Source organism: Rhizophagus irregularis, chromosome 2, assembly GCF_026210795.1.
Source record: "Rhizophagus irregularis chromosome 2, complete sequence".
Lineage (NCBI taxonomy): Eukaryota > Fungi > Glomeromycota > Glomeromycetes > Glomerales > Glomeraceae > Rhizophagus > Rhizophagus irregularis.
In genome coordinates, this window is record NC_089430.1 from 2,598,222 (window position 1) to 2,624,349 (window position 26,128).

General features: G+C 28.3%; 5 protein-coding genes across 6 annotated transcripts; all 5 read left to right on the forward strand.

Annotated features, from left to right (window-relative positions):
- Positions 1-1,831: 1,831 nt before the first annotated feature.
- OCT59_011926 (uncharacterized protein) lies at positions 1,832-5,623 on the forward strand (the record flags this gene model as incomplete). The annotated part of the gene is made up of 3 exons (XM_066134109.1): positions 1,832-1,998; positions 2,250-5,273; positions 5,364-5,623. The coding sequence occupies exons 2-3, from the start codon at positions 2,279-2,281 to the stop codon at positions 5,621-5,623; spliced, it is 3,255 nt and encodes a 1,084-aa protein (XP_065989406.1). The 5' UTR covers positions 1,832-1,998; positions 2,250-2,278.
- A 681-nt stretch (positions 5,624-6,304) lies between these two features.
- On the forward strand, positions 6,305-9,724 carry OCT59_011927 (uncharacterized protein). 2 transcript variants are annotated; one of them, XM_066134110.1, is made up of 10 exons: positions 6,305-6,400; positions 6,478-6,498; positions 6,578-6,759; positions 6,837-7,294; positions 7,384-7,494; positions 7,578-8,374; positions 8,480-8,546; positions 8,618-8,762; positions 8,884-8,960; positions 9,030-9,716. In XM_066134110.1, the coding sequence occupies exons 1-10, from the start codon at positions 6,319-6,321 to the stop codon at positions 9,565-9,567; spliced, it is 2,478 nt and encodes an 825-aa protein (XP_065989407.1). In that variant the 5' UTR covers positions 6,305-6,318; the 3' UTR covers positions 9,568-9,716. The 2 variants fall into 2 exon arrangements, with proteins under 2 accessions (XP_065989407.1, XP_065989408.1); XM_066134111.1 differs by having other exon boundaries at positions 7,578-8,546; positions 8,639-9,724.
- A 2,120-nt stretch (positions 9,725-11,844) lies between these two features.
- Positions 11,845-16,178, forward strand: OCT59_011928 (uncharacterized protein; the record flags this gene model as incomplete). Its single annotated transcript, XM_066134112.1, has 9 exons — positions 11,845-11,923; positions 12,003-12,023; positions 12,130-12,311; positions 12,390-12,847; positions 12,932-13,042; positions 13,129-14,142; positions 14,222-14,331; positions 14,402-14,411; positions 14,483-16,178. 9 exons carry the CDS (start codon positions 11,845-11,847, stop codon positions 16,041-16,043), a joined length of 3,546 nt encoding a protein of 1,181 aa, XP_065989409.1. The 3' UTR covers positions 16,044-16,178.
- A 3,581-nt stretch (positions 16,179-19,759) lies between these two features.
- Positions 19,760-23,056, forward strand: OCT59_011929 (uncharacterized protein; the record flags this gene model as incomplete). The annotated part of the gene is made up of 10 exons (XM_066134113.1): positions 19,760-19,841; positions 19,937-19,957; positions 20,034-20,215; positions 20,287-20,744; positions 20,810-20,920; positions 20,988-22,004; positions 22,078-22,217; positions 22,316-22,327; positions 22,415-22,442; positions 22,525-23,056. The coding sequence occupies 10 exons, from the start codon at positions 19,760-19,762 to the stop codon at positions 22,934-22,936; spliced, it is 2,463 nt and encodes an 820-aa protein (XP_065989410.1). The 3' UTR covers positions 22,937-23,056.
- Positions 23,057-24,155: 1,099 nt separating this feature from the next.
- On the forward strand, positions 24,156-24,630 carry OCT59_011930 (uncharacterized protein; the record flags this gene model as incomplete). Its single annotated transcript, XM_066134114.1, has 3 exons — positions 24,156-24,321; positions 24,504-24,545; positions 24,626-24,630. 3 exons carry the CDS (start codon positions 24,156-24,158, stop codon positions 24,628-24,630), a joined length of 213 nt encoding a protein of 70 aa, XP_065989411.1.
- Positions 24,631-26,128: the final 1,498 nt, after the last annotated feature.

Genomic DNA, 26,128 nt, shown 5'->3' on the forward strand with positions numbered 1-26,128 from the left:
TCATCCCCAAAAGAATAACGAAACTGACATAAAATTACATTTAGAAAGAATCTAAAGAATCTAAGAATCTTATAGTTCTTTGTGAATGATTACATGTTATATTCGCGAAAAAAAAAAAATATTTTTTTTTTGGGGGAGAAAAAATAAACAACGAAAAAACCGAAAACGTTGAAATTAAAAACAAGTTAGACTTTTAATTATTTATAGTGATTTAGTTGAAAATAATGTGAAAATAATAAATATGTAAACAATAGTAATAATTGATAATAACGAAGTAGATCTTGAATGAATATGTTTTCAAGGTTATCATATGAATTACTTTATTTAGATTAGAGGAAAAAGGGAGAATATAATAAAATTTTGAAAAAAATAGGGTAAATTAATAAATATTACATGAAAAAAGATATTTGCGATAAAAATCCTCGAGAAATATATATTTTATCAAGATTATAAGTTTCCCGTTAAAAAATTACACGTTTTTTTAATGATTTTTTTTTTTTGGTATTTTTTAAGCTTTTTTTATCAAGATTACAAGATTATGATAACATACGTGTGATTTTTGCTCACGCTATAAAAATACCGGATCTGAGTGGAAATAAATAAAGGAAAAATAAATACTTAATTTAGTAAAGACTTTAATTAATAAATTATAAATTAAAAAAAAATTTATAATATTTTTCTTGTTGCCTTTTTTTGATTTGATTTTTTTTTAAAAACAAGTTTCGTTACTCGCTTTTTTGTTTGATTCATTCGCACGTACAAAAATATCGAAAGAAATGATTTTTTTATAAACTAGAAAAGATTCTTGTTAACTTGTAAAAAAAATTCTCACAAGTTAGAAAAAATTTTTTTGCTGTTGATTATTTCCTATTAAAAAAAAATGCCATTATTTTCTCATTATATTACAAAAATATAAAATACATCCATTTTACCAAAAAAAGAAAGAAATTTTCATTAATCTTCAAAATCCCTTATCAAATTTTTTTTTTTTAAGGGTAGATAAAAAAAATTTTTCTCCACGACAATCATCACATAAATTTTTTTTTTTATGTTATCAGAAAGAAAAAAATATATATACATACATACTTACTTACTTACTTACATACATACATATATATATACATACATGCATAACATATAATATATATATGTATATATATATATATATATATATGCATATATTCTATTTTATTTTACCATTTATATATATAAAAAAAGCCCATTCCCCCCTTGTCAGAAAAAATTTTTTCGATACTTTATCTTATGATCAGGTTCTACTTTAAAAATATACATATATATATTTTTTATTTACATTTGCGAATTTAGAATTAACGTTTAATGGAAGGCTGGAAACAACCTTTTTTTATTATATAATTTTTTTTTTTTTTTTTTTTGACGCTAGGACCTGTATATTTTTTATTTTTTTGGTATCAAATTTCTTTGTCCAGGAAAAAAAAAATTTTTTTTTTTTTTTTTTACTTTATGTATCAAATATGCTGTATATCTCTTTTCTGTATACTCTATTATAATTGCTAAAAATAATCGATTCACGTAAAAAAAAAAAACTCATAAATATCCATTACATTCCCACTTATCTACAATACCTTTTTTTTTTGTCATCAACAATTTTTTTTTCTTTTCTCTTTCTTTCTCTCCAAATTATATAATAATTTTTTTTTACAATATTTATAATAATAAATAAATATTTTATCTTATATATATATATTATATATATATATACATTTTATTTTTTTTTTTATCTTTTTTCTTTTTCAATAAAGAAAATTATTATTACTTGTTTGAAAAGCTCTCTTGAGAGCTTTTTTTTTTTTTGAAAAATATATAAATAAGAAAATTGTTTTATCGTCACTTTCTTTTTTTTTTTATATATATAAATTGTGTTTTTTAAACATTTTTTTTCCCTTAACCCTTTGTAAATAATATACCTCACGTATAAAGATTGTGACAACGAGGAGCAATACTACATCCGATTAAAAGGTAATCTGAACTTCTATTTTTGTGTGATAGGTTACCGAAATCTTGGTTGTATGTGTGTGTGTGGGATTCAATTAAGCGTGACACAGATTGTTTATTAATAATGCCATTACTGCGTATTTATTTATTTGTTTGTTTTTGATGATCATCATCATAAAAGTAATAATTATTTTCTTTTTTCCTTGAGGTAATCAATATCTAATAATTATATATATATATATTTTTTTTTTTTTCAAAAAAATTATTACACATAGACTTTTTATAGAATACTTTTAAAAAAAGAATGTCGTGCGAAGACAATTTACAACATGTACCAACCACATTTACTTGGTCACAATGGGGTAATCATATTTGTATTGCTGGTTCATTTGATCCTCCAAATCCAGTATGGACTCCAATAGATATGAATAAAAATGCTGATAATGTTAACGAAGTTACTTTGAGTTTAGTGCCAGATAAAAAATATTTTTATAAATTTGTTATTGACGATCAATGGGTATTGGATCCTACTATACCTTCTTATCCTGATGAAAGTGGTAATTATAATCATGTAATTGAGGTGGAACCTCCATCACCATCTCCTCTTCCATCTGTAGAAGAAAAAATGATTGAGGATCAAAAAGATGAGGTTCAATTACCACCTCCTCTTCCATCTGAAGATGAAAAAATGACCGAGGATCAAAAAGATGAGGTTCCATTACCACCTTCTATTCCATCTGAAGAAGAAAAAATAACCGAGGATCAAAAAGATGAGATTCCATTTCCACCTCATATTCCATCTGAAGAAGAAAAAATAACCGAGGATCAAAATGATGAGGTTTCATTACCACCTCCTATTCCATCTGAAGAAGAAAAAATGGCTGAGGATCAAAAAGATGATGAAGAGCAGAAAGTTGAAAATCTTGAATCTGAAATCCATCAAAAAGAACATTATTATGAAAATCAAGTTGTAAACGATGACCAAGAACTAAATCAAAATATGGAAGAACAGGTTGAAGTTGATATCCAAAAAGAGGACCAAGAACTAAATCAAAATGTGGAAGAACAGGTTGAAGTTGCTATCCAAAAAGAGGACCAAGAACTAAATCAAAATTCGGAAGAACAAGTTGAAGTTGCTATCCAAAAAGAGGACGAAGAACTAAATCAAAATTCGGAAGAACAGGTTGAAGTTGCTATCCAAAAAGATCAACATCAACTTGAGGAAAATCAAGTTCAGCTTCAACAAGGGGGGAAACAGATCTTATCTGAAGTCCAAATTGAGCAAAATCAGCATGAGGGAAGTCAGGTCAGTATTAATAATGATCAAAAAGAACATTACCAGCATTTTGATGATCAGGTCACAGCAACAGCTGATGATCAGAAAGAACAGCACCCGCATGATGATGATCAGATCGTGCATCAGCACGAGGAGGTTTCTAAAAAAACTGAACTGTTTGTTGATGAAGTTCACGTTGAATCAGATGTTACAGAAAAGATCACAGAATCTTCTACTGAATCTTCCGAAGCAGTTCAAATTGACCAATCACGTGACAATTCCCTCGTATCAGAGGTACTAGAGATTGAAACCACCTCAATTATGAAAGAAACAATTATTGAATCTGATAACGAAAAGTTATCCGCAGAGCACGTCGCAAATAATGAATCCATTGAAAAGACTCCTAATATCGTTGAAACTATAAAAGAGTCTCAATATACTTCATCCACTTCACATGATGATTCAACGAACCCTGTTACATTTATTGAAAAAGAAATTAATATTTCCGGTGAAGTAACTTCTGAACAAACAAAGGAAGAAATGGTATCCAGTAATCAAGATGAAGGAATTTCTTCGATAACAACAATTACACAAGAGACACCCGACTCTGAAACTTCAGATGTTAATGTTGAGGGATTAAGTAACGAAGTTATTATTGTACAATCTGTCGTTAAAGATGAATCCATCAATGAATTTACTGAACAATCTATTATAAAAGATGAATCCATCAATGAATTTACTGAACAATCTATTAGTAAAGATGAATCCATCAATGAATTTACTGAACAATCTGTTATTAAAGATGAATCCATCAATGAATTTACTGAACAATCGGTTATTAAAGATGAATTGATCAATGAGTTTACTGAACAATCTGTCATTAAAGATGATTCGATTAATGAATTTACTGAACAATCTGTCGTTAAAGATGATGATTCAATCAATAAATTTACTGAACAATCTGTTGTTTTTGAAGATGAATCTAAAGTTACAGAATTTATCGAGGATAAACCTCCTTCAATCGATGAAAAACACGAACAGAACGTTTCACCTTCAAGCGTTAAAATATCCGATTCAACAACTAATGCTACAGAAATAATAATGCCCTCTGCAGATGTGGATTATGAAGAAACTTATGAACCTGAACTTGACCCAATAAATGAAAATGATGATGATGATGAGGATGAGGATGATGATTATGAGGATGATGATTATAATAAGGATGATGATAATGAATATTCGACCTATGATGATATGTTCAATCACTTCAATGGAGAGACATATCCTGAAGGAGTATCTGCAGAGTCTATTAAGGAGGTTATATTGAATCATACTTGGGCTAAGGATGAATCGATAGATGAAACTATTCCTAGTACATGGCTAGAATCGTACGAGTCAACGGCCTATGTATGGTCCGAGAATACTCAAGTTGAATGGTCGAATAAAGACACTTGGGCATTAATTGAAGAAAATACTGGTACTCCCAAATCTGAGCACGTAATTGAAAAAATTTATTCAAGTAATGAAGTAACCGAATCGCAGGAAATTCTTTCAACGTCCCTTGTTGAGGAGACAGTCACAGAACAAGAAGGAATCCCGTCTTCTACAAATGTAAATGAAAATCTTGAAAGCACTCTCGTAAGAGAGGTGCCTGCGCAATCGACCAATAATGAATCACACATGGAAGATAAAACTCGAGAGATTATCGTTGAAGAAAAGGCAAAAGAATACGATATCATGAGTGGAGAAAAACTCGTTATCAAAGAAAATATTAATTCAACAACAGAAGTCAAAGTAATAGCTGAGCCTTCATCTGTTCAATATGAAAAACCAGAAAGTAGCGCCACAGCTGATGAGAAGGTATCTTCAATGCCCACAACTGTAATAGCACCTGCAAATGATCAAGATTTGATTAATGCGGATGTATTAAAAGCGATCGAAAAACTAAAATTGATCGAAAAACAAGAAAATTCCGAAGAATCCTTAACAGGAGTAAATATTTCAGCTGGCAAGATAAGTCAACGTAAGATATCTCCAATATCACCAAATGCGTCATCACCTGGTGAGTCAACGCGAAATGCTGATATGTATACTACTCATAATATAACTGTAGCTACCAATGCGTCACGAGAAATTGTTTCTCCAACTAAAGAATCATTAAGCATAAAATCTAAAAGCAAGAAGAAGCCTCCTATAGAGATAACATCCCGAGAAGTTTTACAAAAAGATCTAAAATCTGTCCAACAACATGACGACTTGAATAAATTAGATTTTAATATAGTTTATTTAGTAACTACGGTAGCTACGACGTTTACTCTTGGAATAATTTCCATGCTATACAAATCAGTTTTTGGACAGAAAAGAAATAGATGAAGATATTAATGACGATATTAAAAGAGGATTTTTCTATATATTTTCTTCGTTTATATATATATTGCCTATACAGGCGAATTGGACATTTTGGTTTAAATAACGAACATTTGATCTTTTTTTTTCATAATTTTTCAATACATCTACATCTAATGTTTATCGCACTTTGAAAATACCCCCAATCCTATCACAAATGCAACAATCATTTTTATTTAAATATACACTAGCCTTGGCTTCATGTTATTGAGGAATCTTTTTTTTTTATTCCACTTAACAAATTTTAAATTTCAATTATCTTTCTCATAGTTCTTTTAGAATTCAAGTTAACGAACTTTCTGATCTGTTTACTACAAAGTTTATTGGACGATATTTCATGATTTCTAATTCTTTTCTACAATATAAAGTAGTTGACCATATAATTTGTTGAGATTTAAGATTTATAATCTTTTTTGTAATGAATTTTTTTAAATAAAGAATGTATATTTCTTGAACCATATACTGTGTGATATCATTCCATAAATGTCTTTCTGTCTTGTTATATTTCACATTTTGCCTAATGTTTATAATATACTTTTTTATCATGTGATCGAAAGGTTGTCTAAGTGTTTAATCTTACTAAATAAAGTTTGATCCACGCCTTGACAAAAAATATAATAGGCAATGAAATGAAATTAATAATTTTTTGATTTTTTCCCAAGATGTCAACTTACGGTCTTTGTTTTTCAACTGAAATAGGAATAAATCCTATTCCTTTACGAAATGTTATTATCGGAGCTAATAGTAAGCCGGTTTACTTGACAATTTTTTTTATTTATGATATGAAAATGATATTTCATTTAATTCTCTTTAAATATTAGTCGTTGATATGATCGCTGAAGGTTCGTAGTTTGGTCAAATTATATGATATGATTTTTTTTTAAATATTTATACTATAATTCTATAATTCATCTTTAATAGTTACTATCAGACAAACTTATAAAAATGTTGAAAGAGATACTATCGAAGCATTCTATAAGTTTCCTATTTATGAAGCCGCAGCAATCTGCGAATTTGAAGCAGAAATTGATGGACGAAGAAAAATAAAAGGCATCGTAAAAGAATCAAAAGAGGCCGCTAAAGAATATACTGAAGCAGTTCAGGTAATATCTAATAAATTTAAAAATGATTTAATACATTTATTTTTATATATAAGTTTAATTGTTCTTGAATTGAATAGAAAGGACATGGTGCTTATTTGTTAGAATCTGAGTCCGAAGATGTGTTTCAATGTTCTGTTGGAAATATCACATCAGGACAAACCGTGGTTATTAAAATTACATATGTTACCGAGCTTAAACATGATTCTGAATCAGAGAAAATTCGATTTATTCTACCAACTAATATCGCTCCAAGATATGGTTCTTCAGTATATTCGTCATCTTCAAATGATGGAAAAATTCTTAAACCTGATGTTGTATCTTATTCTAATAAAGCAGATTTTTATTTAGATCTTACTGTTACTTGCAGAATGACTTCAACTATTCAAAATATTGAATCACCTTCACATAAAATTTCTACTGAAATGAATATTGATGAGAATCCCAAAATTTCTAAAATTACTTTATCCGAACAAATTACTTATTTAGAAAAAGATTTTATTCTTATGATTAAAAGTAAAGAGATTGATCAACCACGGTAAATATTTTAATTAATAATTTTGTATTTATATATATATAATTTTTTTTTTATTTTTTTTATTTTTAATATAATTATATTTTTTTTAGAGCTTTTGTTGAATACAATCCTGAAACAGAAACTAATTGTGTTATGTTGACTTTGGTTCCAAAATTCTCGTTAAATGTAATCATGTCTGAGCTAGTTTTCATTGTAGATAGGTATGTCGCCTATGTAAATAATTTTTAAAGTGAAGTTTCCATTTAATTTACAATGAATTTTTATTTTTTTGAATATGAAATAGATCGGGATCAATGGGTATTGAACCTATGAAGAAAGCCGCACAAGCACTTGAATTGTTATTGCATTCACTTCCTGAAAATTGCTACTTTAATGTAATATCCTTTGGATCTCGTTATGATTCTCTTTTTCCAAAAAGTCAACTTTATTCTGAAAAATCGTTGTCTAAGGCTCTTAATCTTGCTCAAACAATGACTTCAAATTATGGAGGAACAAAAATTCATAATGTATTAGAATGGGTATTTAAAAATTCAAGAGATGATATGCCAATTTCTGTATTTCTTATTACAGATGGCAGAGTTTGGGATGCTGATGAGATTGTAGAACTTGTACGTGAAAATGAAGAAAAAAAGAAAGATGATTTACGGCTTTTTTCATTAGGAATTGGTGATTCTGTTTCTCATAATTTAGTTGAATCTGTTGCCCGTGCTGGTAGAGGATACGCTCAATTTGTAACAAATGATGAAAGAATGGATAGAAAAGTTATTGAAATGCTGAAAAGTGCATTAAAACCACCAATTAAGGATTATAAAATTACTTGGACTAATACAGATCTTTTGGAATTAAATGATGATAAATCGGCTATTAGCTTTATGAGTGATGAGACAGAATCTTTACCATCTATTAAGATTCAACAAGCTCCATATATTATTCCACCAATTTATACTGGTATTCGTTTTATGGCCTATTGTATTTTGGAAAAAAATATTGAGCCATGTAAAACTATTACATTAAAAGCTACTTCTCATGATGATCGTCCTATGGTACTTGATATTCCTTTGGATCCTGTTACCTTACAAGGTTCAAAAATTCATAGATTAGCGGCAAGAAAACTTATTCAAGATCTTGATTATAAAAAATCATTTATTCATAAACATCCTAAAAATGTTGGTAAATTTATTCCAGCTTCATTCGTTAAAGAACATATTGTTAAACTTGGCAAAACTTATAATTTAGCTTCAAAATTTACAAGGTATAATTTATTTATTTATTTTCTTTATATAAAATTTTTAAATAATGATGATTATCTTTTTTTATTATTAGTTTTATTGCAATCGATGAAAGAAATAATGAAATTAGTGAAGTTCTAATTAAATCTCGAACAATTCCACAAAAAAGGAATGTTCCTCAATTAGCTCCTCAATTCAGTACATTACAATCAAGCAGTAATTTTATGACAATTGGAAGGGTAAGAAGAAATGTTAATATTTTGTATATTTAAAATAATGAAACACACTTATTAACAGTAATATTAGTTAATGAATATGAGTGATTTTTATTAAATGATCCTTGATCAATTTAAATATTAGTTTGCTACTACTGATACTGCCATTGCTGGCCTTGCTACCACTTCAAGGATTAATATAATGGATTTAGTAAGATCGGGGTCAGTAGTTTAAGTTTTTTTTTTGATTACGCTGTAAATGAGAAATAATTAAGAAATTATTTTCAATAGAATTCGATCTCTTGTATCGGCAAAATCCGGACCAAAAGAAACAAAAGAAGCACAATCAGTATCACTACTATATAGTGAATGTGGACTAAACATTGAATCTGAATTCAATCATAAAGAATCACAAATTGGAAGCGTATTTGACGATAGTAAATCTGAAGTCAATCATAAGGAATCACAAATTGAAAATTTATTTGGATTTTTAGAATTACAGTCATTTGATGGTAAATTCTTATTAAATGATTCGTTTTATAAATTTTTTTATAAGAATGATTTAAATGATTTCATCAATTTAAAACAAGAAATTATAAAAGAAATGGGTGATATTGGTATTAAAGAAATTGAAGAAATATTAACTACTAGTATTGCATTGGCTTATCTGGAAATAATTATATTTAAAAAATTTAAAGATGAAAGTGAGTTGTGTTACGAAAAAGCTGTTAAAGCTTTAAAGAAAATGGTTGAAGATGAAGAAAAAGAAAAACTTATTGGGGAAAAAGCTAAAGAATGGATTAAAAATTGGGTTATTAATGGCAAATGAATAAGTAATTTATAATATTCTTTTGATGAAAATTTTATTTCCTTTGTTTTGTAGTATTTATGTATAATATGTAGATATTTTTTATTTATTTTATGGTTACTGAAATACAGTATATATTAAATAAAAAATTATATATTTTACAGTAAAATATTTGTATCTAAATCTATAAGAGTAATAAATGAAGGTTCGAAAATAACACCAAAATTTTTTATTATAAAACTAATTGAAATAATAGATCGCTTACTTTAAAAGTACGAGCATATCCTTTAAAGAAATAATGTTGAAACCCTATTTCGGAAGATTGTTGCAAACATTTTTTTCTTGACCTCATCTTGGTCCTTTATCTTTGGCGTACATAATTACGCAGCTGGTATTTATACATTTCAAGTTGCATATTAGTTAACACATGAGCAAAAACATCGTTCCATCGTAATATAATTGTTCGTGGGATTTTGTGAATAAACTATTATCCATTTGAGATTTCAGGTCATGCATTATAGAGACAGAATTTATTATGAATACTCTGTTAACGTCTTCGTACTGCGCCAAAAACAAGAACTAAGCAAAACCAAACCAGCTTTTTTATTGTATACAGTATTAGAAAGCCTTGATATTATTTTCGTTAGATGAGGGTTGTAGGATCATTTTTCAAACATAATTTTTAAAATAGTTGCTCCCATCCATATTATGGATAAAGTGAAACCATTAATTATTAGCGCGCATTTTAAATTGATTTTTTTTTTCATTTCATAATTGCCACTCAAATAATTTCCTATTTTTACTTTTTCTTGTAATAAGTATGTTATAAAGCAACAACTTAGTCCGCTATCACTAGAGAATTTAAGCGAATTCTTTTATGCTACAATAATAAATTATAAAGATACATAAATTAAGATCAAATCAGCATATGTACTTAGAGAACAAACCTTTTGAATCTGATCAAAGAATTAATCCATTCTCCTAGCTTTTCTAGAAAAGGATCTGCTCTAATTTTTTAGGACGAAAGTGAATTTATTGTGGAGAGTAATGACATTTATGCGGTTAACGTTTATTTGATTATAGGATCAAGATGAATTTCAGTTTCAAGCATTACATTATTCATTTAAAAATACTTTTTGATAGAATTAGAGACAAAAAATGCATTTTTTTTTTGATGGAATGTATTTAATCTTTGAAGCCCTAGCCAGTTTCCTAACTTGACGTCTCGCTTCAGCCTGTTTGAGTTTCTCGCGATCTTGTTAGCTAACTGCTTTGTCCTTTTATCTTCGTTGCTTACCAAATCGAATAATTCTTGTCTCTGCCTTTGCATCAGTCTCATTGAAATATCTGTAACGTAAGGTTCAGTCTTTATTATAAATTTTATCATTGGTCCTTTCTATGTATTATTTCAAATAAAATTTTGTATATATTCTTAACAGTATTATATAAAAATAATCTTTATATATAAAACATGAATTTTACGGAACCATTAAGGGTTTTGTCTTCTCTGCTTAACACATCTGACAAAGAATTTTACAGATACTAGTGTTCACCCGTTATCTACGTCAACGGTTAATGTGTATTACTAAAAAAATGTAAAATTAAATAATATACAGTTTTTTGAAACCTTATTATTCATTTTTTATTATATAATTTTAAAGAAATTATTATAAAAAAAAATGTTATAATTCCGGCCAGAATTAAAGATCTGCAAAGAATTTCCTTTTTTGGAAATTTGAGCAATGCAGAAGATAAATTTTCCTTTTTGGAAATTCGCGTAACTATAAATTTCCTTTTTGGTCTTGCGTGACATTGGCGACGAATAGGAGTAGTGTTACACAATTCAAATGATTTATTTATATGGTTAATCTAAACATAACGCAGTGTTTTTAAATATTAGAAGATTAGATAGCAGATAGCAACTTATCGGTGTTTCAATTTAGGGCGTTTATAACATACCAACCTCTAAGGAAATTGACTCTGGCATTCACGAAATTTGATATGCAACAGAGATAAATACAGACTCATAAGTTTCATGGAAATTATTCCGAAATTTCTCTTTTTACTATCGTTATTTATTAGTGTACAGTTCGTTTTATTCTAGTCCGCAGGCACAGTAGTACGGCAATTTACTGCGCTTGCGGCTAAATTTGCTGATCAGTATGAAAAAGGGTAATTTAATAATACCTATATTGGCTTTGCTGGAATTACATTTCCGCAAAAAAAGAATATAAATTCATTGGCATTTAATGCTTCTCCGCATAGTAATTATCTTTATTTTATTGATATTTTTTCAAGATGCAAATTTACGGTCTTTGTTTTATTGGGCAGGGAGTAACTCCGATTCCTTTACAAAATGTTGTCGTAGAAGCTAATGGTAAATATCTTGATTCTATAATTTTTTCTTTTAAATTGCTATTCCAATTAATTTAATCATATATTTAAATTATTTTTAGTCGTTGATATGATCGCTGAAGGTTCGTGTTGATCAATTATAAAATACTATTGTTCATAATTCATATTTTATTTATTTTATTTTATTTATTTATTTATTTTTTTATTTACTTATTTTTTTTATAATAGTTACGATTAGCCAAACTTATAAAAACGTTGAAAAAGATACTATCGAAGCATTCTATAAGTTTCCTATTTATGAGGCCGCAGCAATCTGCGGATTTGAAGCAGAAATCGATGGACAGAGAAAAATAAAGGGTATCGTAAAAGAATCAAAAGAGGCCGCTAAAGAATATACTGAAGCAGTTCAGGTGAAATATTTTAATAATTTTCAACGTTATTTTTTTCTGTATGTAAATGAATTAATTCTCTTTTTTTTAATTAATCAGAAGGGACATGGTGCTTATTTGTTAGAATCTGAATCCGAAGATGTGTTTCAATGTTCTGTTGGAAATATTACATCAGGACAAACTGTAATCATAAAGATAACATATGTTACTGAACTTAAACACGATTCTGAAACGGAGAAAATTCGGTTTGTTCTACCAACTAATATCGCTCCAAGATATGGTTCTTCAGAATATTCGTCATCTTCAAATGATGGAAAGATTCTTAATCCTGATGTTGTATCTTATTCTAATAAGGCAGACTTTTATTTAGATCTTGCTGTTACTTGTAGAATGACTTCAACTATTCAAAATATTGAATCACCTTCACATAAAATTTCTACTGAAATGAATATTGATGAAAATCCTAAAATTTCCAAAGTTACTTTATCCGAACAAATTACTTATTTAGAAAAAGATTTTATTCTTGTGGTTAAAAGTAAAGACCTTAATCAACCACGGTAAACATTTTAATTAATAATTTTGCATTTACTTTCTTTTTTCCTTATTTTAATCGTTAATCTTTTTGATATAATCTCTTTTAGAGCTTTTGTTGAGTACAATCCTGAAACGCAAACTAATTGTGTTATGTTGACTTTGGTTCCAACATTTGCGTTAAATGCAACTATGTCCGAACTAATTTTTGTCGTTGATAGGTATGATATAATTCAATTATAAGTGTATTATTAAATTCATTTCATCTTTTTTTTATTTATTTATTTTTTTTTTGAATATGAAATAGATCTGGATCAATGGGAATTGAGCCTATGAAAAAAGCTGCACAAGCTCTTGAATTATTATTGCATTCACTTTCCGAAGATTGTTACTTTAATGTAGTATCTTTTGGATCTCGTTATGATCCTCTTTTTCCAAAGAGTCAACTTTATTCTGAAACATCTTTATCTAAAGCTCTTAATCTTGCTCAAACAATGACTGCAAATTATGGTGGGACCGAGGTTTTTAGTGCATTAAAATGGACATTTGAAAATTCAAGGGATGATATGCCAACTTCCGTATTTTTTCTTACGGATGGCGGAGTTTGGAATGTTGATCAAATTGTAGAACTCGTACGTGAAAATGAAGAAAAAAAGAAAGATGATTTACGACTTTTTTCATTAGGAATTGGTGATTCTGTTTCTCATAATTTAGTTGAATCTATTGCTCGTGCCGGTAAAGGATATTCTCAATTTGTAACAAATGATGAAAGAATAGATAAAAAAGTCATTGGAATGTTAAAAAATGCATTGAAATCACCAATTAAAGATTATAATGTTACCTGGGCCAATGTCGAACCATTCGAAGAAAAAGAATTAGACATAACTCCAATGGAAGTTGATAAACCTACTATTAGTTTTATGAGTGATGATAATACGGAACCACCACCACCAACCTTAAATATATTTACAGATATTAAAGTTCAACAAGCTCCATATTTTATTCCACCAATTTATTCTGGTGTTCGTTTTATAGTCTATTGTATTTTGGAAAAAAATATTGAACCATGTAAAGTTATTAGTTTGAAAGCTACTTCACAAGATGGTCCTATGAAACTTGATATTCCTTTAGATCCAGTTACTCTACAAGGTTCAAAAATTCATAGATTAGCGGCAAGAAAACTTATTCAAGACCTTAATGATAAAAAATCATTTATTCATAAACATCCTAAAAATGCTAATAAATATATTCCAGCTTCATTTGTTGAAGAACAAATTGTTAAGCTTGGGAAAACATATAATTTAGCTTCGAAATATACAAGGTAGTGTAAATTTACTTTTATAACTTTATTACATTTATTTCTTAATAATAATATTATACTTTTATATATTTTTTATTAGTTTTATTGCAATCGATGAAAAAAATATTGAAACAGTTGTATCTGAATCTCAAACAATTCCACAGAAAAGAATCGTTCCTCAATATGCTAATTTAAATCTTGGATTTGGACGTATGTAAAAAAAAAATTGTTTTTAATTTATTTATGTATATGTTATTAATTAATTATTTCTATATTATAGCTACATTTTTGTAAGTATTTTTTTTTCTTTATTCAAAAAAAAAAATTATTATAAACTTTGTTTTGTATATATATTTAAAAGTACTAATTCTTCTCAATTCGGTAGTTCTGCACAACAATCTCAACAACAGCAATCTCAACAACAGTTACTTGGCCAAAGGACTATTCGAGCCCAATCCGCCATCCAGCCTATTTTATTTAGACAAACTACACAATCGACTGGTTTTGGATTTGGACAAACTCGATCAGGATTTGGAAATGGTTTTGGAATGGGGCAAACTACACAACCGACTGGTTTTGGATTTGGACAAACTACACAACCGACTGGTTTTGGACTTGGACAAACTACACAACCGACTGGTTTTGGATTTGGACAAGCTACACAACCGACTGGTGGTTTTGGATTTGGACAAGCTACACAACCGACTGGTTTTGGACTTGGACAAACTACACAACCGACTGGTTTTGGATTTGGACAAGCTACACAACCGACTGGTGGTTTTGGATTTGGACAAGCTACACAACCGACTGGTGGATTTGGATTTGGACAAGCTACACAACCGACTGGTTTTGGATTTGGACAAGCTACACAACCGACTGGTGGTTTTGGATTTGGACAAGCTACACAACCGACTGGTGGATTTGGATTTGGACAAGCTACACAACCGACTGGTTTTGGATTTGGACAAACTGCTACCCAAACTAGCCAACCTAGTTTATTTGGACAAACTGCTGCCCAAACTAGCCAACCTAGTTTATTTGGACAACCTACTAATTCTCAAACTGGTTTTGGATTTGGACAAACTGCTACCCAAACTAGCCAACCTAGTTTATTTGGACAAACTACTGCCCAAACTAGCCAACCTAGTTTATTGGGACAACCTACTAACCAACCTAGTTTATTTGGACAACCTACTAATTCTCAAACTGGTTTTGGATTTGGACAAACTGCTGCCCAAACTAGCCAACCTAGTTTATTTGGACAACCTACTAATTCTCAAACTGGTTTTGGATTTGGACAAACTGCTACCCAAACTAGCCAACCTAGTTTATTTGGACAAACTACTGCCCAAACTAGCCAACCTAGTTTATTGGGACAACCTACTAATTCTCAAACTGGTTTTGGATTTGGTGCCCAAACTAGCCAACCTAGTTTATTGGGACAACCTACTAATTCTCAAACTGGTTTTGGATTTGATTCAACTCATCGATCAAAATTTGCATTTGGTTCATTTGCACAATCACCATCACCAATAATTAACAACTCCAATATTAATCATAAAGAATCACAGATTGAAAATTTATTTGAATTTTTGAGATTACAATCATTTAATGGTAAATTTTTACCAAATAGATCATTTTATGAATTTTTTTATAAAGATGATTTAAGTGATTTTAATAATTTAAAACAAGAAATTGAAAAAGAATTAAGTGAATTAAGTGAAAAAGAAATTGAAGAAATATTAAGCAATTGTATTGCTATTGCTTATTTGAAAATTATTATGTTTGATAATTTTAAAGATGAGTGTGAAATGTGTTATGAAAAAGTTGAAAAAGTTTTAAAGAAAATGATTGGAAATATAGAGAAAGAAAGGATTATTATTGAAAGAGGTGAAGAGTGGATTAAAAATTGGAGAAAGTAAAGGTGTTATTAAATATGTATTGGTTAGTGTTTACTTATAAGTAGTGTAGCTTAAAATAATTCATTTATTAGCTGTTAAGAAAATGTATTGTAATAAATAGTAATTTAAATAAATTATAATAACAATTTAGCATAAAAAAATTTAGACTTTTGTATAAAAGTTTCTTAAACGAATATAGAATATAATTCCATCCTGTTACTAACATTGTTTACTTATTTTTCCTATGTAAATTTGATGTCCAAAATTCCGCTTACGGACCGTTTCCCGACAGGACATTTTCCCGACAGCCTAACGCTGGCCGTTTGATCACGTGCTCGCGCATAACTCTTCATAACTCTGGCCATCCGTCGAGAAATTGTGCCGTAAACCGTCAAATTCATGCGGTCCATTATACAGTCTGTGCAAATTCTAAATTATTGATGCTAATTTGAATAGCTAGAGTAAATTATTTAGTAATGATATCAAATGGATCCAATGCTGTTCATGATAAAGATCTTTTTTTTAGGATTACAACTCATTATAATCAAACACTTTGTGATTGACATCATAACTTTCTTTATACACGTTCCTGTACTGTTCCTGTTTTTCTCAATCGAATTTCTCACTGGGTTTTACTCAATCACCTTACTTTTTGTTCTTCTCATTAATAGGAGATTATTATCCAACTTCATTAGGGTACCCGCATATTTTCATATTCGAACAAACTATAATTAATAATAATGGGTTGTAAGATATGCTTACAAAAAATATATATCAAAAAGCATATAAAGGGTTGTGAAGGAACTTTCAAAAAATTTTCTAATTAAAAAAGAAAGATATCTAATAATTATTTACCAATCATTGTTGCAAATTGATTTAGAAGTTTTCTATTCTGCGGAGTTTTCCAGAAAAAAAGATTGTTCTTAAAGTGACAATTTCATACAGTATGTTACATTATGTATAGATTAATCACGATATTATTACGAAATCACAATAACTAGCCAATTTCGTATAATTTCAATTTTTTTTTTAAAAAAAAAAAAATTAAAACTGCTACAAACATTCATCAGGGTCTTCGAAAATACTATATTTTAAAAAAAATATACTTACAGTATAGTTAATTATGAATATTATAATTAGTTATTTATCATAGACTAAGGTAAAATTATTTCGTAACAATAAAGGAATCAACCTTAAAATATTTTCATAATAATTTACGGATCATTATTATTTTATGAACGGCCTGGTGCCTGACTGAAATTAAAAGTTTAATTTTTTCAGATTGTAGAAAAATATTAAGACTTTCTTTTCTGGATTCTATGATCGAAGGAAGCACAGCATTGCGGCAACTCTAGCACAATAAAATGATTCCGATATTACCATATTGATAAAATATTATAATTCTTATTATCCACCACGCATAATCGTTTATATTCATTATGTTTGGACTATAATTATGGCAGTATTCTGAATGTTGTTATATGTACCTTATTAATGATGATAAAACTCTATCTGATCGATATGTAATCAGAAATTTATTATTACAACTGCCACAAAAATAATTATTAATTTTAAGGTCTAAAAATTTGTATTATAATAGTATATTACTCTAAAACTAATAGCTTTCAAAATTTTTATCTCATTGTGCTACAGGCCTACAACTTTATATATATTTTATTTATATAATTAGAAATTTTTCTCATAAAACCTTTGCATCACCAATTTAAAGTTATCCTCGCAAGTTACTGTACATTAGTAAGTAGTTTGATGGTAATTATTCTTAACTTAAGTCAGCATAAGTGCATAATTGACAATGAAAAAACTACATTGCGGGGGCTGACTTTGTACTATCATGTTTATAACTCAAATTTTATTATTAGTAGAATGTGTTTAAAGCTTGTATAGTAATCAAAAAGTTATTTTTATATAATATCTTGATAAAATTAGATTCTTAAAGTAATAAAACTTTTTTCAAGTGAAAGAGACTACACATTGGGAACTCTTAACAAACTATAATTTAAAAAAATATATCAGATGATTAAATGTAACGCAAGAAATATATATTATATATACAGTATGTATCTCTTAATTAACTTTATTTATTATACAGTATATTTTCTAGATAAAATGCAAATTTACGGACTTTGCTTTATTATTGAAAGAAATAAATCCAATTTCTTTACAAAATGTTGTTATTGAAACTAATAATAATTTTATGTCAATAATTAATTTGTAATTATATTTTATTTTTTGTCCATTATGAAGACGCAGTAGTCTGCGGATTTGAAGCAGAAATAGTAAAGGGTATTGTAAAAGAATCAAAAGATGTCGCACTTTCCCTTTCCCTTTCTCCTTCCTTTCCCCTTCCCCTATTCCCTTTTCCTCTCTCGCTTTTCCTTCCCTTTTTCTCCCTGATCAATGTTGCTACACCTCAACGTTAGTGATCAGGTGACAATTGTCAAAAAGACTTGGACTAACGATTTGCTCACTTTTTTTAATATATTTTCGCAAAATATGGTCCAAAGAATATTATTAGTAGATCTAAAATTTATTGAGAATTCTTTTGATTAAATTCAAGCGTATTGTATACAAAAAGTTAACTTTAACTTAATTAAACATAGGTCATTTAAACTTAATTAATGTTAAAATTGGTATTTAGTTTCAGTTAAGTCGATATTACTGATATTACTAGTGATCAACCTAATATATAAAATAATAATATGAAAAATCGCGCTTATTTATGTGCAGAGTAACTGTTGTATTTTTATTGCAGTTTTCAGATTTCTGTGTACGTTGTTACTATTAGATGATTATAATTATAGGACGATTACCGGACAAATTGTCCGGTTTTTGTCCAGTAACCATATAATAATTTTATTTTTATTAAGTAATTTGCATGCAGAGCGATAATAAGCTAAATCATCAAATATTATTATGTGATTCTTGACGCTCAACATCCGACCTTTGTATCATAGTATTTATTTATAAACGAGAATTTTTATAAAATTAGACGCTTTAGACAAAGAATTGAAATAAATTTTTTGTGGACAAGTGGATCATAATGAATTCCAAAAGAGGCATCTATTTGTTAAAAATTAAAAATATATTATATTTTTATGAATTTACATCACACCCGAAAAATTCCACAATCACGTGACATACTTTTTAAACCCACGGCGTTTAAGGGACTTAATTTTTTCGTGCTCGTGCATAATGCCGTAATGTGGGCTAATTGCGGAATTTTTCGGGTGGTACTGGGCAGATTCTGATTTTAACAATAAACTCCATATCCTTTAAGAAAAAGTAGAAAAAGTTTTCATAGCAAGTCGTCTTTGTGACAAGTTGCTGTTAGAAATTACAATGCTTTGATCGCATTACCTCGTTTAATTATTAATGTATTTAGATATAACTTCAAAAATATATAAAAAAGTGCTATGCCGATTTGTATGACGACGTCACTTCTGCTCCACAAAAAAAGTCTCCAAAGCTCAACATGTGCACACATTTTCATTTTCATTGCTAAGAAATCAAATTATTTTTACTATTTGACGACCTCGCATTTTGTTGTTGATTGATTAGTGAGTGTACTACGATCAATAATCTGATCCTATTCTAATAGCCTAAATAGGGTTAATTGACGCATAACGTACAGTCGTACATGTCTAATATTATGTCTAATATACATATCAGATAATCAGAACTGATTCTCTCACACTTCACTCACTTATTTTTCTAAAATGCAAATTTACGGACTTTGTTTTATTGTTGAACAGGAAATAAAACCGATTCCTTTACAAAATGTTACTGTTGAAGCTAATAGTAAGTTCATGTTGATTATAACTTATTTTTCAATTTTTTTTTATAATGATGTTCCAAAATTGATTAAATCCATTAATTGCCAATTTTTTTTAAAGTCGTTGATATGATCGCTGAAGGTACGTCAAATTTATATAAATGATATTATGATTATTCATTGTGGTTTTTTTTATTTATTTTTTCTTTTTTTATTAGTTACGATCAGCCAGGCATATAAAAATATTGAAAAAGACACTATTGAAGCGCTCTATAAGTTCCCTATCTATGAAGCCGCAGCAATCTGCGGGTTTGAAGCAGAAATTGATGGTCAAAGAAAAGTAAAGGGTATCGTAAAAGAAGCAAAAGAGGCTGCGAAAGAGTATACTGAAGCAATTCAGGTAATATCAAATTTAAAATAATTTCAAAATATTATTTAATATAATTAACTTTCATTTTCTTAAATGATTAGGAAGGACATGGTGCTTATTTGTTAGAATCTGAATCCGAAGATGTGTTTCAATGTTCTGTTGGAAATATTACATCGGAACAAACTGTAGTCATTAAGATTACATATGTTACCGAACTTAAACATGATTCTGAATCAGAAAAAATTCGATTTGTCCTACCAACTAATATCGCTCCAAGATATGGTTCTTCAGAATACTCGTCATCTTCAAATGATGGAAAAATTCTTAATCCTGATGTTGTATCTTATTCTGATAAAGCAGATTTTTATTTAGAACTTGCTGTTACTTGTAGAATGACTTCAGCTATTCAAAATATTGAATCACCTTCACATAAAATTTCTACTGAAATGAATATTGACGGAAATCCTAAAATTTCTAAAATTACTTTGACCGAACAAATTACTTATTTAGAAAAAGATTTTATTCTTGTTGTTAAGAGTAAGGACCTTGATCAACCACGGTAAATATTTCACGTAATTATTTTTTGTTTAATTACTATAATTAAATTATTTAAATTTATTTCAGAGCTTTTGTTGAGTATGATCCTGAACTACAAACTAATTGTATTATGTTAACTTTGGTTCCAAAATTTTCATTAAATACTACTATATCCGAATTAGTTTTTGTTGTTGATAGGTATGTTATAACTCAACTACAAATTGAAATTTTCTGTTCAATTAATAAAAAAAAATGTTTTAAACAGATCAGGATCAATGGATATTGAACCTATGAAGAAAGCCGCACAAGCACTTGAATTATTATTACGTTCCCTTCCTGAAGATTGTTATTTTAATGTAGTATCTTTTGGATCTGATTATGATTCTCTTTTTCCAAAAAGTGAACTTTACTCTGAAACATCTTTATCTAAAGCTCTTAATCTTGCTCAAACAATGAAATCAAATTATGGGGGAACAGAAGTTTATAATGTATTAGAATGGGTATTTAAAAATTCAAGAGATGATATGCCAACTTCTATATTTCTTATTACAGATGGAGAAGTTTGGAATGTTGATCAAATTGTAGAACTTGTAAGTAAACATGAAGAAGAAAAGAACGATGATTTACGTCTTTTTTCGTTAGGAATTGGTGATTCTGTTTCTCATAATTTAGTTGAATCTGTTGCTCGTGCTGGTAAAGGATATGCTCAATTTGTAACAAATGATGAAAGAATGGATAAAAAAGTCATTGGAATGTTAAAAAATGCATTAAAACCACCAATTAAGGATTATAATATTACTTGGACTGAGGTCAATTTATTGGATGAAAAAGAATTAGATATGACTCCAATTGAAGTAGATAAACCTACTATTAGTTTTATGAGTGATGACAATATGGAACCACCATCACCACCACCAAGTGATATATTTTCTGATATTAAAGTTCAACAAGCTCCATATATTATTCCACCCATTTATTCTGGAGTTCGATTTATTGTCTATTGTATTTTAGAAAAAAATATTGAACCATGTAAAGTTATTACTTTAAAAGCTACTTCTCAAGATGGCCCTATGAAACTTGATATTCCTTTAGATACAGTTACTTTACAAGGTTCAAAGGTTCATAGATTAGCGGCAAGGAAACTGATTCAAGATCTTAATGATGAAAAATCATTTATTCATAAACATCCTAAAAATGCTAATAAACATATTCCAGATTCATTAGTTAAAGGACATATTGTTAAACTTGGTAAAACCTTTAATTTAGCCTCGAAATATACAAGGTATAAAATTCATTTAATTATATTTACGATTAATTTATTTTGTATATTACCTATTAATTATAATTTTTTATAGTTTCATTGCAACTGATGAGCGAAATAATGAAAGTTTATCCGAGGCTCAAATAATTCCACAGAAAAGAGAAGTCCCTCAATTAATTACATCGTATAGAACGGTACACAATTTGAGTTCATTTAGCATGAGTTCCGTAATGGGTAAAAATTAGTATTTGTATATTTTTATTTATTTATTTTTTTTTTAAAAAAAAGAAAACAATTAATAACATTAATTTAATTTATTCATATTCACTAAGTGCAAAGTTTCTGTATGTTTGTTTTATAATTTTATTTATTTAATGGATTGAAATAATGACACTCACTTAAATTAATCGAATATTTATATGATTTATTAGTGGTTAGTTCAGAAGATCTAGTTGAAGAGTTAGTATACAAGTTCATTTATGTTCTTATAATATGAGGATGATAACTAATATTTTTTTTTTCAAAATTTTTTTGTTTCAAGAAGTCCACAAGCATCGCAACAGGAAGTTAATGTTATTCATCAAGAACCAAAAATTGAAAATTTATTCGAATTTTTGGGATTACAATCATTTGATGGTAAATTCTTACCTAATAAAACATTTTATGAGTTTTTTTATAAAAATTATTTAGATGGTTTTAATAACTTTAAACAAGAAATTGAAAAAGAATTAAGTGAATTAAGTGAAAAGGAAATTGAAGAAATATTAACTAGTTGTATTGCTATTGCTTATTTGAAAATTGTTATGTTTGATGATTTTAAAGATGAATGTGAAATGTGTTATGAAAAAGCTGAAAAAGTTTTTAAGAAAATGATTGGAAATAATGAAAAAGAAAAAATTATTATTGAAAAAGCTGAAGAATGGATTAAAAATTGGGTCAATAATAGTGATTAAGGGTGATCAATCTGTTATTTGTTGTATTAGTTTTATTTTTTGTGTATTTTTTTATATTTAGTTAGTATATTAGTATACTTGTTATGATTATCTTTATATTAAATTTGAAACATGTGAATTAAATTTGATATGTTGGCCTATCGCGGATAGGATAGTCGCAGATCGAAACGTTGCATTTGCTTTTTGTATCACAAAATCGATAGTCACGTTATTAATCACTTTTTTGTGCAATGTGTGTGTGTGGATCTCTAATTTTTTTTTATCTGATATGGCTGCTATTAGAAACGAGACTGTTTTGGCTGCAATTATTAGAGCTAGTGCATTAACAGATCCTAATATTCACAATGACATAACCAAACTATATGAATTTCGAAAACAAACACTTCTTGATGATGAATCTCTTACAGCAGATGAAAGAACGGAAGCAATAAAAAAATTAACAATAAATTATGATCATAATAAACTTTTATTTAATGAAGGAACGAAAAGACGATGTGAAAATTGTTCTTTAGAATGTTTGGCAACGTCATATTGTGAACATTGTGTTCGAAACTATTTAAAAAATAATTTTTCAAATTGGACATCTGGAAATAGTGACATTGATGATTTAATAAAAGAATGTCAAATAAAATCATTTCGCCCAGATAAATTGATTGAATGGATACCATAGAAAAATTTACAAAATATTGAATATATGACTAAAGGTGGATGCAATAAAATTTATTCAGCAAATTGGATTAGTGAAGAATATGTCAAATGGAATTCTAAAGAACGACAATTAACATTTAAAGTAGTACTTAAAGAATTAGGAAATATTGAAGCTGCTAATAGAAGTTGGTTTGATGAGGTTTATATCTGTTTTGAATTTATTTATAAATTTTTTTTTTTATTAATTAATAACTTATTAATATTGTATAAAATATTTATAGGCAAAATCACATTTGATATTAAGTAACAAATATACAGACTTTGTAGGATGTTGTGGTTTAACTCAAGATTCATCAAGTGGAAATTATATGCTTGTAATGCATTTATTGGATATGGATTTAAGAAAATATTTACAAAAGCATCAATGTACATGGGAAGAAAAAATACATGTAGTCTGGCATTTAATTGTGGCACTTCGTAGAATTCATTACAATGATGCAATTCATCGAGATTTACATTCTGGAAATGTTTTATATTCACAATAGAAACTCTTTATTATAAAATTCAAAAAATGTGGCACGATATTCAAAATGGTAAATTTAATACTTCGGAATATAATGATTCGTCTCAAATTCAATCAAATTCAAATTCTAATCTATATTTGTTATCAATGAGTAAATTTTATCAATTTGAAAATTTACCGGAACCAAAAAATGCAACTGAAGGTAAGCAAATAAGTTAATTATTTAATTTGGTAATTATTTTCCTTTATATTAATAATGTCAATTTAAATAATTTAAATGAACAGGAGAACAAGAAGGTAAATAATTATAATATCATTTTCGTAATACGTAATTTTTTATAACCTTTCTTATAACAATTTATTTAAATATATTAACTCTAAATAATTTTTTTATAGAATTTCCTAGCAAACCTTACGATTTTGAAATACCCAATAATAGTGAGTTTATTTGAAAATAGTAATATTCTTTTTTTTAAAAACAAAATTTCTATGCTTAATTATTTTTTATATTTTATTAGTTTGAAGATTTGTAATTCAGCAAAAAAGATCAAGATGAACTTAGATTTATTTGAAGATATTATTCAATAGCAACTTGACATGGCATGTACAAAAATGTTTCGTCGAAGAATACTTCATAGATTTTCTGCGATCTTTGCTAGTTTGTAAGCATCCTATTTTAAAACCTTTAATCACCAACAAACATTAATGCGGTTAATCAGAAAGGCACCAACAAAAATTTACGTTCATACGACTATATTACTGCTAAATAATTATTATATAGTTTTGTTTAGTATCAGTAGGTAGCTTTTCGACTATATCTTTGTGTACTCCTCAATTCTTGTCTTTATACTAAAAATAAGAAAAAATAATAAACGACTACTATTTATTGATTAGATATGGATTACTAAAGTTTCAAGTATCTAAATTATGTTTTTTATTTAGGCACGTCACTATGTTAGTATATTTATACTTAGTAAGGGTTAAGGGATGAATTAATAAGCTGGGCCGGAAAATAAAGATGCGCATGCGCAATATGTCATGTCACTTACATCGCACGCCCCTATTCTTCGGCAAGAATTTTTCCTTGTACTGTGCATTTCAGGCCGATCGATTTCCTCACATGACGAAGTTTCCCGCCTCGCTTTATGCTTTCACGCTTACTATTGGGATTTTATTCTGATAAGCCTCCCAACATTCAAGACGATAAGTTCGTTTTCCATAATATGCAGAGTATGTGATCGCCTTTTCGAAATCATAATTTTATCATATAAGCCACATGCAATTCAAGTACCAAGTCATTGAATAAGCAAACTTAAAGATCTACAAGGTTAATCCTTTTCGATCAATAAACTCTCTAAATTTATATATCCGATCACGATTAATAATATTCTTGAGTTTTCTAATATCATTATACCAACCAGTACTATGAAGCCGATGTTGTGCTCCTTGGACCTCCAATGCAATTCGATAATGTTAGAAAAAGGCATCAAGTTTTAATCCTTCCATAAAAGATGGCCGATATTCAACCACAGGCTCCTCATTAAGAAGTATCTGGGCTATTAGAATACATTTTTTCTGAAATTTGTGATTTTTCTTAGATTCTAATTCTTTTTTAAGTTCATCTATATCCTGTTCCAATTTCACAACTCTAGCTCTAAGTTCAACATTCTCGGCAACAGTATCTGTCCTATTTTTCTCCAACTCACCGATTCTGCTCTTGAGTTCAGTGTTCTCTTCCATAGCCTGTCTTCCGTATTTTTTATGTAAAGCATAGAACTATTCAAATTTTGATCTGTAGGTTAGTACACATTGATGTCCGTGCAAAAAACATATTTTTCGATGTACACTCTACATCACAATAAAAAATCATTCTTGATATCCATGTATGACTTTTGCTTTGAATGTTTTATTGATACAGAAAATAAAATATATGATTGTTGTGATAAGATTTGCAGAAATTTTTCGATAATCCAACTATTTATACCAACAAATTATCCCAACAATAACTCATGATCCGTTTT